A 12,073-nucleotide genomic window follows, 5' to 3' on the forward strand; every position below is an offset into this window, starting at 1 on the left:
GATGAAAAATAAAGTAAATGGAGTTTAGGTAGTTTAGGTAGTTTAGTTACATAGCTTTAAAAAGTCCCAGTTTCAAGATTTAAAGTTAAGTATTCTGCATTGCTGAATACTGAACCATAGTTTGTATCTTCCTCATGATAATGGGAGCACTCTGTTCAATGCTGGAATCTTTACCTAACATTTGAATCATGTATTAGACTCTCCTCACACTGAGATCATAGACTTATCTAGTTCAACTCAATGTAATTCCTTGAAGATGGAGATTATGGTTCACCTCTCAAATTTGTAACTCCTTCCTCCCTTTCTTCTTCCTTTGTACACTACTCTTAAAAGCTTTACAAAGCTTTTGTGACATGATACTGATGATTCTTTCCTCCTTCACCCATTAGATTTCTGGAATGTTATGAGTATTCTGGGATGAATCAGCTTTGGCCCTTTCTCCTTAGCAACCTAAGCATTGCTTCCCGAATGTGCTTGGACTTGACACTGTAGATGATGGGGTTGAGCACAGGGGGCACTACTAAGTAGACATAGGCAACAAAAGTATGCACAATGGGTGGTGCATTCCTACCAAAGCGGTGGATAATAGATACTCCAACACCAGGAATATAGAAGACCAGAACAGCTAGAATATGGGAGACACAGGTATTAAGAGCCCGGATTCTTTCTTGAGGAGATGCTAATCCCATCACTGTGTGTAATATCAGGCCATAGGATAGAGCAATTAGCAAAGAATCCAAAAATCCTGTAGACAGAACTACATAAAGCCCATAAAGTATGTTGACAGTGATGTCAGCACAGGCCCTCTTCATCATGTCAGCATGAAAACAAAATGAGTGGGAAAGTTGGATTTTTTCGGGGCAGAAATTCAGTCTCTTCAGCAGGAAAGGCACAGGGAAGAGAGAAACAGTAGCACGGGTCACAATAGCCATTCCAATCCTGCCAATGACACTATTGGTAAGGACAGAGGCATAACGCAATGGGTTTGAGATGGCCACAAAGCGGTCAAAGGACATGGCCAGAAGCACTGAAGATTCTACAACAGAGAAGGAATGGAGGAAGAACATCTGGATCAAGCAGGCATCAAAGGCTATCCGACGATAATCAAACCAGAGCACAGCCAAGGTGGTGGGAAGTGTGCACAAAGTGAGTCCCAAGTCAGTGAGAGACAACATGGAAAGGAAGTAATACATGGGCTGGTGCAGACTGGGAGTCCTCCTCACGGCTAGTAGGATCAGGCAATTGCCTGTGAGAGCCAGAGAATACATAGAACAAAAGGGGATAGAGAGCCATCCATGCACAGCCTCCAGTCCCGGAATGCCAATTAGCAGGAAAGCAGATGGTTGGAAGAAAGATCTGTTGTCATGGAAGTAGGGAAATGACATCATTGAAAGAAGGAAAGAGTCTCTCAAAAGAGTGCAGAATGGACACACAGATTCAGACAGTAGACAGACTTAATATTTACAAATTTTCATCATATATGCAGAAGGAACTGTAGACCTTTTCCTCATGTCCCAAAATGTTGAACCTTAGGTTTTAGGAAATAGTTTTACCATCCTGGTGAACAGCCATACTGCACTATATTGTTGGAGTTATTATATGGAAGTTCTTGATAGCTATCCTAGCATAGAAAAAAAAACAAACAAACCTTGGATTAGCTCAAAACTGCTTGGTGAGCTTGTCAGAACCAGAGTATTTTGCCAGTCATATGGAACAGCACCTGTAGACCTAATCTCAGAAATGCAGGAGCAGCTTTCTAAAAGAACTGAAACTCTGGTTTGGACCTTTTAGCAAAAAGATATTTGAAGCTCTGAGATAAGAGAAGCAAAAATAAGCACATTTTTTCCATTTGTAATGTTTAGTTGGCCTTGCTGTGAGAAACCAAATGTGGATGCATAGTTCAGTAAATTTCTTGAGAAATGCCTGGAACAAATTAGGCATGAGCAAATGTTAAAATAATTCAATTGAGTTACCTTTCCCTCATTCTAAGCCCACCCTATCCTGTGTTTTCATGGATCTTCTTGATAATGGTATACCACAGAACAAAGACTTATGGAATCACTAAAATAGGTAATTGTATTCACCTGTCAACATCTTATCTACAATGTTATTCACATCTATTTCCTTCTTTTCCTGTGACCATCACATTACTTCGGTCTCTCATAAACCTTTGTTTATAGTCCAAAGACTGATAAATAGTTCCTCCACCATGAGAATGCTAAGCTAGAAGCTTTTAAATTGGACTCCCTAGGAGCCCCCAAATTTCCTGGACAATTTGCTGAATATATTTAAACTTAAATGAGAAAAAATAAATATTTTTTCAATTACTCACTGAAATTTGTATTTCTTTCAATTTGTAATTTTTTTCTGATAAGATCAGAATACTCTCAGAAAAGGCTGGAAATACTTTGATGAATTCATTCAAAACAAAATGTACTATGTATAAAATAACAATAATACTGTAAGATGATCAGCTGTGAATGATTTTGCTATCCTCAGCAATACAATGATCCAATTTGGAAAGAGTTATGATGATAAATATTATCCTTATCTGGAGAAAGAAGTGATTGTGTCTGAATGCAGAATGAAACATACATTTTTCAAACTTTGTTTTCCTTGAGGATGTTCTTTTGTGAGGTAAAATTGTTTTCATGTCCAAAAACCATGACTTTTATGGAAAAGTTCTGCATAAATTTACATGTGCCTTCTCAATGTGAGGGGTGGGGGGAGGAAAGCAGAGAATCTGGGACTCAAAATTTTAAAAACAAATGTTAAAAATTATTTTACATGTAACTGAGGAAAAATAAAATATTAAATGAATCTAAAAAATTATTTTTGAAAATGTGTCTATAGCTTTCATTGCACTGTCAAAGACACAAATGTGCCCATGAAACAAAAAAGTTACAGAATCTCTCGTGTTGTCCATCTTGCAAATGCTCCCAGAATGATCTTAAAGATTTGACCTCATCATCCCTCAACTAACCTTCAGTGATGCCCAAAAGTATTGAAGTCCCTACACATTTTGGTCCTATTCTGCTTTCCTAGCCATCTCTTTTGTCTCTTTTACAATATTTAACAGACATGCCTTATACACATCTTGTGAATACAGCTCTGTGTAGTTAGTGACACAGTTCTATTGATAAGGATCTCACACCAGAATTTCTTTGTATCCTAGCCTGTCTATGTTTTTTTTTGTTATTACCACTATACCTTTGACTAGACAATTCCCTATATGTGCCCTGCTCTCTTCCCTCCTATCCGTTAATCCATGGTACTCCTCTCCTTCTAAGAATTAACTTTCCAAAAGTGCTGCCATGACTTTTTTCCAGGATTAAACATAGGACTCTAATTCAGTAAAAGCTAAGTCAAGACATTTCCTAGGGAAGAGGAGAGTCTGTCTTTCTGCAATAGAAGATTTTATTTTTTTGATTTCTCTCTTCTATACCAATCAAAATGTTTTAATTTGGAAATGACTTAAAACCCTTCCAAGTCTTAATTCAGATTCAGATTTAGTTTTAAAATCTAAAATTTTGTGTCATTCAAATTTTTTTAGCTCCACAATTTCAAAGATTTCTCCAAACTAAACTTTCCCAGAATGGTCATAATTGGTAGGTGGTTTAAATGGGAGTTGGTATTAGTGATTAGTATAAGGGTGGAAAAGTAAGTGGAAAATTTCCTTAGCTCTTCCCCTTATCTTTCTTTCTTTTTCTTAAAGAGGAAACCATGAATGAAGACACAGATTAAATGAAGGATGGGAGGGTGAGGAGAGATAAATACAGAAAATTTACATTCAGGAAATTTGCCTCTAAGGACAATACATTATCAAGACTGAGAAGTTACTGTGAATTGAGTCATACAGAACATTTTACATGTATCAAATATTTTATCCACTGCCAGTTCCCTTCCCTATTTCTGCATGACAAATAGTAATAGTAGTAATAAAAATAATAAATAGTATATATAAAGCACTTTAAGATTTGCAAAAATGTTTCTATATTTATTAACTCATTTGTTTTGATGTTGATCACAACTTTGTGAAGTTAGTGCTATCATTATCTTCATTTTATAGAATATGAAATTGAAACTAGGATGTTAAATGACTTTTCCAGCATTGAACCTGTCTTCATATGTAATCTCATTGTTTCATATAATTCCTTTGGTACTTATCTTTCTCATTTGTAAAATAGGTATCATAATAATTATTGTCCTACCTAAATTATATAATGAGAATCAGTCATGAAAATGTCTTGTAAAATTTGGTCATCTTTCTGGTTTTGTCTTTTCAATTATTATTATGAATAGTATTCACATATTCCCTGGGTATCCCTCCTTTTCTGCATATATAGATGGGTTCAATACATTCTACTCCATTAGTCACAGAAAGTAAAAAAGGAGAAGCAGAGAGGAGAAATGGAAAGTAAGTCTGTAATCCCTACCTTTGGCCTTCACTTGTCTTCAGTGGTAGGGAGGAAAAGATTTCAAAGGAGAGGGGAAACTAAAATGCACTAAGTACCAGATCTGCAAGAAGGAGCCAATTTGAAATACAATGTATGAATGTACGTATGTATGTATGTATTTACCTATTTATCTAGCTGTTCTTTTTTCTCTTTCCTTGGGTGCAACAAGAGATTCTTCCCTCATAGTTCTCATGAAGAATTCTAGAAGCCTAAACAGAGGAAAGGTCACCAAGAAGGGAAGGAATGGAAAAAAAAATAAAGGGGGGAAAGACTGAGGAAGGCATCAGGTGTCCAGAACTACACAAAATGGGAGATGATTGAGTCAGAAGCGAAACAAGGATGGAAAAAAAGCTTTGACTTTTGCTCAATCAGCAAGCATTTTACTAAGTACTGGCTGAGCCAGTAGCTATGTCTAAATACTATGGATAAAAACTAAAAATGGAGACCTAATTCTTTCCCTTAAATAATTCATGCTTTATTGGGGAAATAAGACACTTTCAGTGATAAGTAAATACTAAATATATGCTCTGTGTGTGTATGTGTTTGTGTGTGTGTGTGTGTGTGGAGAAGGAAGTATTAACAATTTATAGTATTCTGAAAGGCATCTTATATTAAAGGAGAGAACTGGAGTATAGGTAATGGTACTGGTGGTGAACAGGATAATACTATGGATTCCAACTGGCATAGATCAGGATGGAGAATATTCTAGAAATGGTGATTAGGCTATTCAAAGATAAGGCAGCTGACGGTTGAATTTTTTTTGGGGGGGGAGAATTTATAGGATACTTTGACTAGAGCACAGAAAGTGAGAGAATTAGCCAGGAGAATAATAGTGCTGTTCTTTCCAAGAAGGGGGAAGGAAAGATATTTAATGAGTTTAGGAGGAAAGATAATGAGTTCTGTTTGGGGCCTTTTGACTTTGAAATGCCCACCTTATGTTGATCTGGAAGATATGTAGAACTGCAGTTGGGGAGAGAAGGGAATCGTTGGTATATGGATTTGGGATTTTTGTGCATAGAAGGAATAGTTGAATCTATGAAGCCGTAAACAAAAAAGATCAAGATTTAAAAGTAGAAGTTCTTAAAGAAGCTCTTAAAGCTGAGCATGGATGTCCTGTACTAAAGAAAACTAGGACTCAAGGAGTACTCACAGACTGAACTTTCTGAACTATGAAGCTATCCTTGGTACTGCTAATTCAAAGTGTGACTAAGAAATGTATTTACTTTTAACTCCATGGTCCTCTGTTTCTTTTTCCATGAAGTGAATAAATTGGACTATATTCTTAAGATATGTTTTATTTTTAATAACCTAAATCCTAGCAATCATCCTTTTGAGAAAATATGGCATTGACTATATACTCTCTTCCACCAAAACACACTTGTCCAAAAGGATCCTCCTCAAGTACTTCCTTCTTTCTGAAGAATTTGTTATAGGAAAGCTTTAGCAATAACACATAAGTGTTCAGAAGCTAAGATTTGAATATTCATGAGAAATGAACTACTGTGGAAAATGCCCTGATCTTCCAATTGGTAAAAAAAAAAAAAATTTGTCTGAACTATTTATTGATCTTATATCCTTGGGTAGATCAGTTGTTTCTGATTCTGGCTTTCCCCTTCTATAAAATGAGAACAAGATGATCTTGTTGAGCTCTAATGTTCTACGATTCTAAGAAAAGAAGACTGAGATGGCTCATAAAGATTTTAGCTAATTTCAAGTTGTTTGGCTGGCTTTGAAGAAGAGAAATACTTGTTCCCTGCCCCTATCAGCTATCTTAGCCACCTATTCACTATCTACTACTTCAATTGATTGCCTTCATAAGACTCACAGATTGCACATTGGAATAGGTGTTCCAAAATATAAGACCATGTTTCTGGTAAGAGCAGTCTGTGGGTCATATGAAGGCAATAAATTGTAGCCCACTTTTGATTACACTGAACTGTATTATCTAAACAAAGAGTTCTTAATCTGGGATATACTAACTCCCTAGGATTTTGGATATAGATCTCAGGGCATCTATGAATTTGAATAGGAAAAACGCATTTTCATTTAAAGATAATTGATTTTCTTTGGAATTGTGAATTTTATTTTATACCTTTAAAAAGAATCAAGTTCTTCCACAGGTTTCACCGAACCACTAAAAGAGTCCATGAGATTTTTAAAAAAGAGTTTAAGGGTCTCTGATAAATACCTTAGTATTTATCTAGTTGCTATTTTCTATCAATTCTTTTTTGTCACAAAAGCCTTCATCAAGTTTAGGGCCAAGGGCCTGAGGAAAATATCTGATAGAGATTCCTTGTTTATGAGTAGTTCTTGTTAGAGAAGGTACTAAACCAAGTGCCAAAGAAGGAAGTATCAGGAAGAACCAATGAAATTAGTTTATTTTCCATAAATTTCAAGTATCTAACCCTACTATTCTGGAATAATGAAAACAGAGCTAATGAAATCTGTACATTATGTTACTAACCTCAGTTTTTACATAACAGTTGAATTCTTCAGTTCAGTCTCATGTTGTCATGGGCTCAGTTAATAGGTCTATTCTGCCTATCCCTTATAACTCTGCCTAGGAAAACCTTCATGAAATCTCCTGGCCCCTGGAGATTAAAGAGCTCTAGGACGCGAATCTCTGACTATTTTAAGGTCTCAGAGATTATGCTGTCTACTTAGCCATTTATGGATGTTTTCAGGTGGGAATAGAATTCAGGTGGAGAATTCAGAAGGACTCTAGAATGAGGAAGGTGTTAAAAAGGTTGTTGCATTTGTGTTTTCAGTGCTTAATACAATATTTGACACATATAAGCATCTAGCATAACTTTTTATTTGTTTTATTTATTTATTTTCTCACTAGTTATATGGTCACTTAGAAAAACCCTCTGGATTCAGGGTGGGAGGAGAAAATCTGAATTTTTGAAGGATAGATCAATGAATCACTCAAGCAATCAATCTTTTCTGAATGCCTTGGAGACCTATCCTTGTTTTCCATCATCAAAGGCAATATAGGGACTATATGAAACCTGTCTTCAGGCTCTCTAGTCTTTCATAGCATTCGACATTACTCTCAAAGCCTCTAATTTGACCAACCCTTTTTATTACGTAGAGTCTCTCTGGAAGTTTTTAGGATCAATGGATCAGAGATATTCTTGTTATTAATCTCTACTTTGCACTTCAATGGATTTTTCTTCAGGGAAAAGTTTTCATGGAGTAAAGATCACAAGATGAAAGGCATCCCTAATTCCTGAGTTCAGACTTGTGTTGAATGGGGTAGTCTTACTGATGGGGTAATAATGGCATGTGTCTAATTTTACCTACCAAATCAGTTAGAAAAAAAAGAGGAAAGAACTATGGAAGATTTTTTTGACTTCATTGGCTAGATGTCTCAATATATCACATTGGAAGAGTATTAGATTTTTGTAATTCATAAATGAATCTTGGCTTGATTCCTTAAGGTTACCAGTTCTGGAATCTATTCAGTCCAATTTAATTCAATTCATCAAGTATTTATTAAGTACCCATTATGTAAAGAGTTTGCTAAACATTTGGGTTTATAAAGACACAAAAGAGAATCCGTACCCTGAAGTAACATACATTTTTATTTGATACAGGCTCATACATCTGGAACTAGAAGAGACATTAAAGATTATCTCCCTCAATCGTCTCATTTCCAGATGAGGAAATTGACCATTAGTGAGATTAAGTGACTTTTCTAAAGTAATATGGTAGTGACTGAGAGATCTGGAATTTGAACCCCAGATTACAACTTCAGTGTTCTTCCTGCCACATCACTGAATCCCTTAAGATTATTTAGAAATAGTATTTTAACACCAGTGATTTCATTGGCCAAGTAAATGCAAGTTCTATGACTTCTTGGCATATGCACATAAATTAGGAGATTATTTTTCTTTTGTAAATATAATTGTTGCCCTTAGTTCTTGTAGAAGGCTGAAATGACATCATTATTTTAGAGTTAATGAATGTACAGTAGCTAATGGTGGGCTGATCTAACCAATACAATATCAGAATGCTCTACCACAGTTTGGCTACAAATAGTCCACGGGCTATTTGACAATGTCTCCAAATTTGAGCATCTCACATTTCTTTTGAGCTATTGCAGTTCTATATTGTTCATGGAACAGTGTTCTACCAAACCTTGGGACAGCTCAGCTGTGAGGAAGAAGGTGCTAGAAAAGAGGGTACATGCTAGAGTGATAATTCTCCACTGATAAGAAAGTTTGGGTAGGGGGAATACAGAAGAAAGTACTGTCGTGTGTTGGGACTTAGGAAATAGTACTAGTTAGACCTCTAAAACCATATAGTGGTGTGTCAACAGAACAAGCACACTAATCGTGTGGACATTCCTTCATAAGTTTCAGGATTTAGTGAAGTCATGTTGGTCAATTAATTACTCATAATAATAATGAAAATTAATGCTTATAAACTCTTTATGGTTAGAAAACATATCACATATGACATCTCATAATAGTCTCCGAGAAAAAGTATGAAACAAGTCTGTAAATTGTGCATACCATTTGAGCCAGCAGTCTTTACTAGATCTGTATTTCAAAGAGATCATAAAAAGGAAAAAAAAATCTACATGTGCAAAAATGTTTGCAGGAGCCCTTTTTGTAAGTAGAATGAAACTGGAAACTGAGTGGAGACCCATTAGTTGTGGTATAGCTCAATCAGTTGTGGTATATGAATGTAATGGAATATTTTTATTCTATAAGAAATGATGAGCAGGTTGATTTCAGAAAAGCCTGAAAAGATATACATGAACTGATCATAATGAAGTGAGTAGAACCAAGAGAACATTGTACACAGCAACAAGAAGATTATGTGATGATCAATTTTGATGGACTTGGATTTTTTTTAATAATGAGGTGATTTAAGGCCGTTCCAATAGACTTGTAATGGAAAGAGCTATTCCCATCCAGAGAGAGAACTATGGAGACTGAATGCGGATCAAAGCATAGCATTTTCACCTTTGTTCTTGTTGTTTGTTTTTTACTTTCTCATTTTTTTTCCTTTTTGTCTGATTTTCGTTGTGCAGCATGACAAATTTGGAAATATTTTTAGAAGAATTGCACATGTTTGACCTATATACAGCCTAGGGAAAAGGATAGGGAGAAGGGAAGGAGAAAAATTTAGAAGACAAAGTTTTGTAAGGGTCAATGTTTAACAGTGTCTTTGCATGTATTTTGAAAAATAGAAAGTTTTTATTAAAAAAGAAAAAGTAGAAAACATGAAACCTGAAGAATCTTGTGAATGTAGTATGAATGTGTGTGTTATTAGTTCTACTTTTTAGATGCAAAAAGAAAGACCAAAAGAATTTATGGGTCCTATGTAAAATCACATACCTAGGTAACAGCAGTTTCTTGAGCCTTTGAGAATTCTGTCTTCAAGTCTAATTTTACTGCCACAATACTGTGCTATCTTTCTTCTTCATGCTAATAGGAACATAACTTTTTACACTAGAGTCAGTATTCTCTATCTGATACATTTATTGTGCAATCGTTATCACATCAGGCTAATAGAATAGTATGTACTTACCTCTTTTTTATATACCATTTTAAGATTTACAATGTATTCTTCATTTATTTTGTTATTATTGTCTTATAAAATGTGTTATTATTAATTTCATTTGAAGTGGAAAAACTGAGGGTAGAGGAGACTCCAAGCCCAGAACTTTATCCATACTGGGATGGGACTTCAAAAAAATCTAATTCTAACCACTGAACTTTCATGAGAATGAGCACTATCTCACCTCTAGTTTGACATCTCTTCCCTTCAATATCTATATATTAAAGGCTTTGTCAAAACAAATTCACTTTGTTTATGATTATGACTATACTCATAGTTCCCACCCAATCTCAACCATCATTAATTTCCTGAGATCCCAGAACTATTGCCTAAAGAAATTAACTTTGACCTTTTCTCCTTAGCAACCTAAGCATTGCCTCCCGAATGTGCTTGGACTTGACACTGTAGATGATGGGGTTGAGCACAGGGGGCACGATTAGGTATACATATGCTACAAAGGCATGCACAATTGGGGGCGCATGCTTACCAAAGCGATGGATAATGGACACTCCAATAACTGGAATATAGAAGACCAGAACAGCTAGAATATGGGAGACACAAGTGTTGAGAGCCCGGATTCTTTCTTTAGGAGAAGCCAAACCCATCACTGTGTGTAATATCAGGCCATAGGATAGAGCAATTAGCAAAGAATCCAAAAATCCTGTAGACAGAACTACATAAAGCCCATAAAGTATGTTGACAGTGATGTCAGCACAGGCCTTCTTCATCATGTCAGCATGAAAACAGAATGAGTGGGAAAGTTGGATTTTTTCGGGGCAGAAATTCAGTCTCTTCAGCAGGAAAGGCACAGGGAAGAGAGAAACAGTAGCACGGGTCACAATAGCCATTCCAATCCTGCCAATGACACTATTGGTAAGGACAGAGGCATAACGCAATGGGTTTGAGATGGCCACAAAGCGGTCAAAGGACATGGCCAGAAGCACTGAAGATTCTACAACAGAGAAGGAATGGAGGAAGAACATCTGGATCAAGCAGGCATCAAAGGCTATCCGACGATAATCAAACCAGAGCACAGCCAAGGTGGTGGGAAGTGTGCACAAAGTGAGTCCCAAGTCAGTGAGAGACAACATGGAAAGGAAGTAATACATGGGCTGGTGCAGACTGGGAGTCCTCCTCACGGCTAGTAGGATCAGGCAATTGCCTGTGAGAGCCAGAGAATACATAGAACAAAAGGGGATAGAGAGCCATCCATGCACAGCCTCCAGTCCCGGAATGCCAATTAGCAGGAAAGCAGATGGTTGGAAGAAAGATCTGTTGTCATGGAAGTAGGGAAATGACATCATTGAAAGAAGGAAAGTGTCTCTCAAAAGGGTGCAGAATGGACACACAGATTCAGACAGTAGACAGACTTAATATTTACAAATTTTCATCATATATGCAGAAGGAACTGTAGACCTTTTCCTCATGTCCCAAGATGTTGAACCTTAGGTTTTAGGAAATAGTTTTACCATCCTGGTGAACAGCCATACTGTACTATATTGTTGGAGTTATTATATGGAAGTTCTTGATAGCTATCCTAGCATAGGAAAAAAAAAAACAAACCTTGGATTAGCTCAAAACTGCTTGGTGAGCTTGTCAGAACCAGAGTATTTTGCCAGTCATATGGAACAGCACCTGTAGACCTAATCTCAGAAATGCAGGAGCAGCTTTCTAAAAGAACTGAAACTCTGGTTTGGACCTTTTAGCAAAAAGATATTTGAAGCTCTGAGATAAGAGAAGCAAAAATAAGCACATTTTTTCCATTTGTAATGTTTAGTTGGCCTTGCTGTGAGAAACCAAATGTGGATGCAGAGTTCAGCAAATTTCTTGAGAAATGCCTGGAACAAATTAAGCATGAGCAAATGTTAAAATAATTCAATTGAGTTACCTTACCTTTCCCTCATTCTAAGCCCACCCTATCCTGTGTTTTCATGGATCTTCTTGATAATGGTATACCACAGAACAGAGACTTATGGAATCACTAAAATAGATAATTTTATTCACCTGTCAACATCATATCTACAATGTTATTCACATCTGTT

The 12,073-nt window shown here is 36.2% G+C and overlaps 2 protein-coding genes across 2 annotated transcripts; both read right to left on the bottom strand.

Annotated features, from left to right (window-relative positions):
* Window positions 1-422: 422 nt before the first annotated feature.
* Window positions 423-1,385, bottom strand: LOC127558086 (olfactory receptor 51I2-like). The gene has a single exon (XM_051991312.1). The coding sequence runs from the start codon at window positions 1,383-1,385 to the stop codon at window positions 423-425; it is 963 nt and encodes a 320-aa protein (XP_051847272.1).
* Window positions 1,386-10,369: 8,984 nt separating this feature from the next.
* On the bottom strand, window positions 10,370-11,332 carry LOC127558087 (olfactory receptor 51I2-like). Its single transcript, XM_051991313.1, has one exon. The coding sequence runs from the start codon at window positions 11,330-11,332 to the stop codon at window positions 10,370-10,372; it is 963 nt and encodes a 320-aa protein (XP_051847273.1).
* Between the last annotated feature and the right edge of the window lie 741 nt (window positions 11,333-12,073).

The sequence above is a fragment of the Antechinus flavipes genome, chromosome 3, assembly GCF_016432865.1.
Source record: "Antechinus flavipes isolate AdamAnt ecotype Samford, QLD, Australia chromosome 3, AdamAnt_v2, whole genome shotgun sequence".
Lineage (NCBI taxonomy): Eukaryota > Metazoa > Chordata > Mammalia > Dasyuromorphia > Dasyuridae > Antechinus > Antechinus flavipes.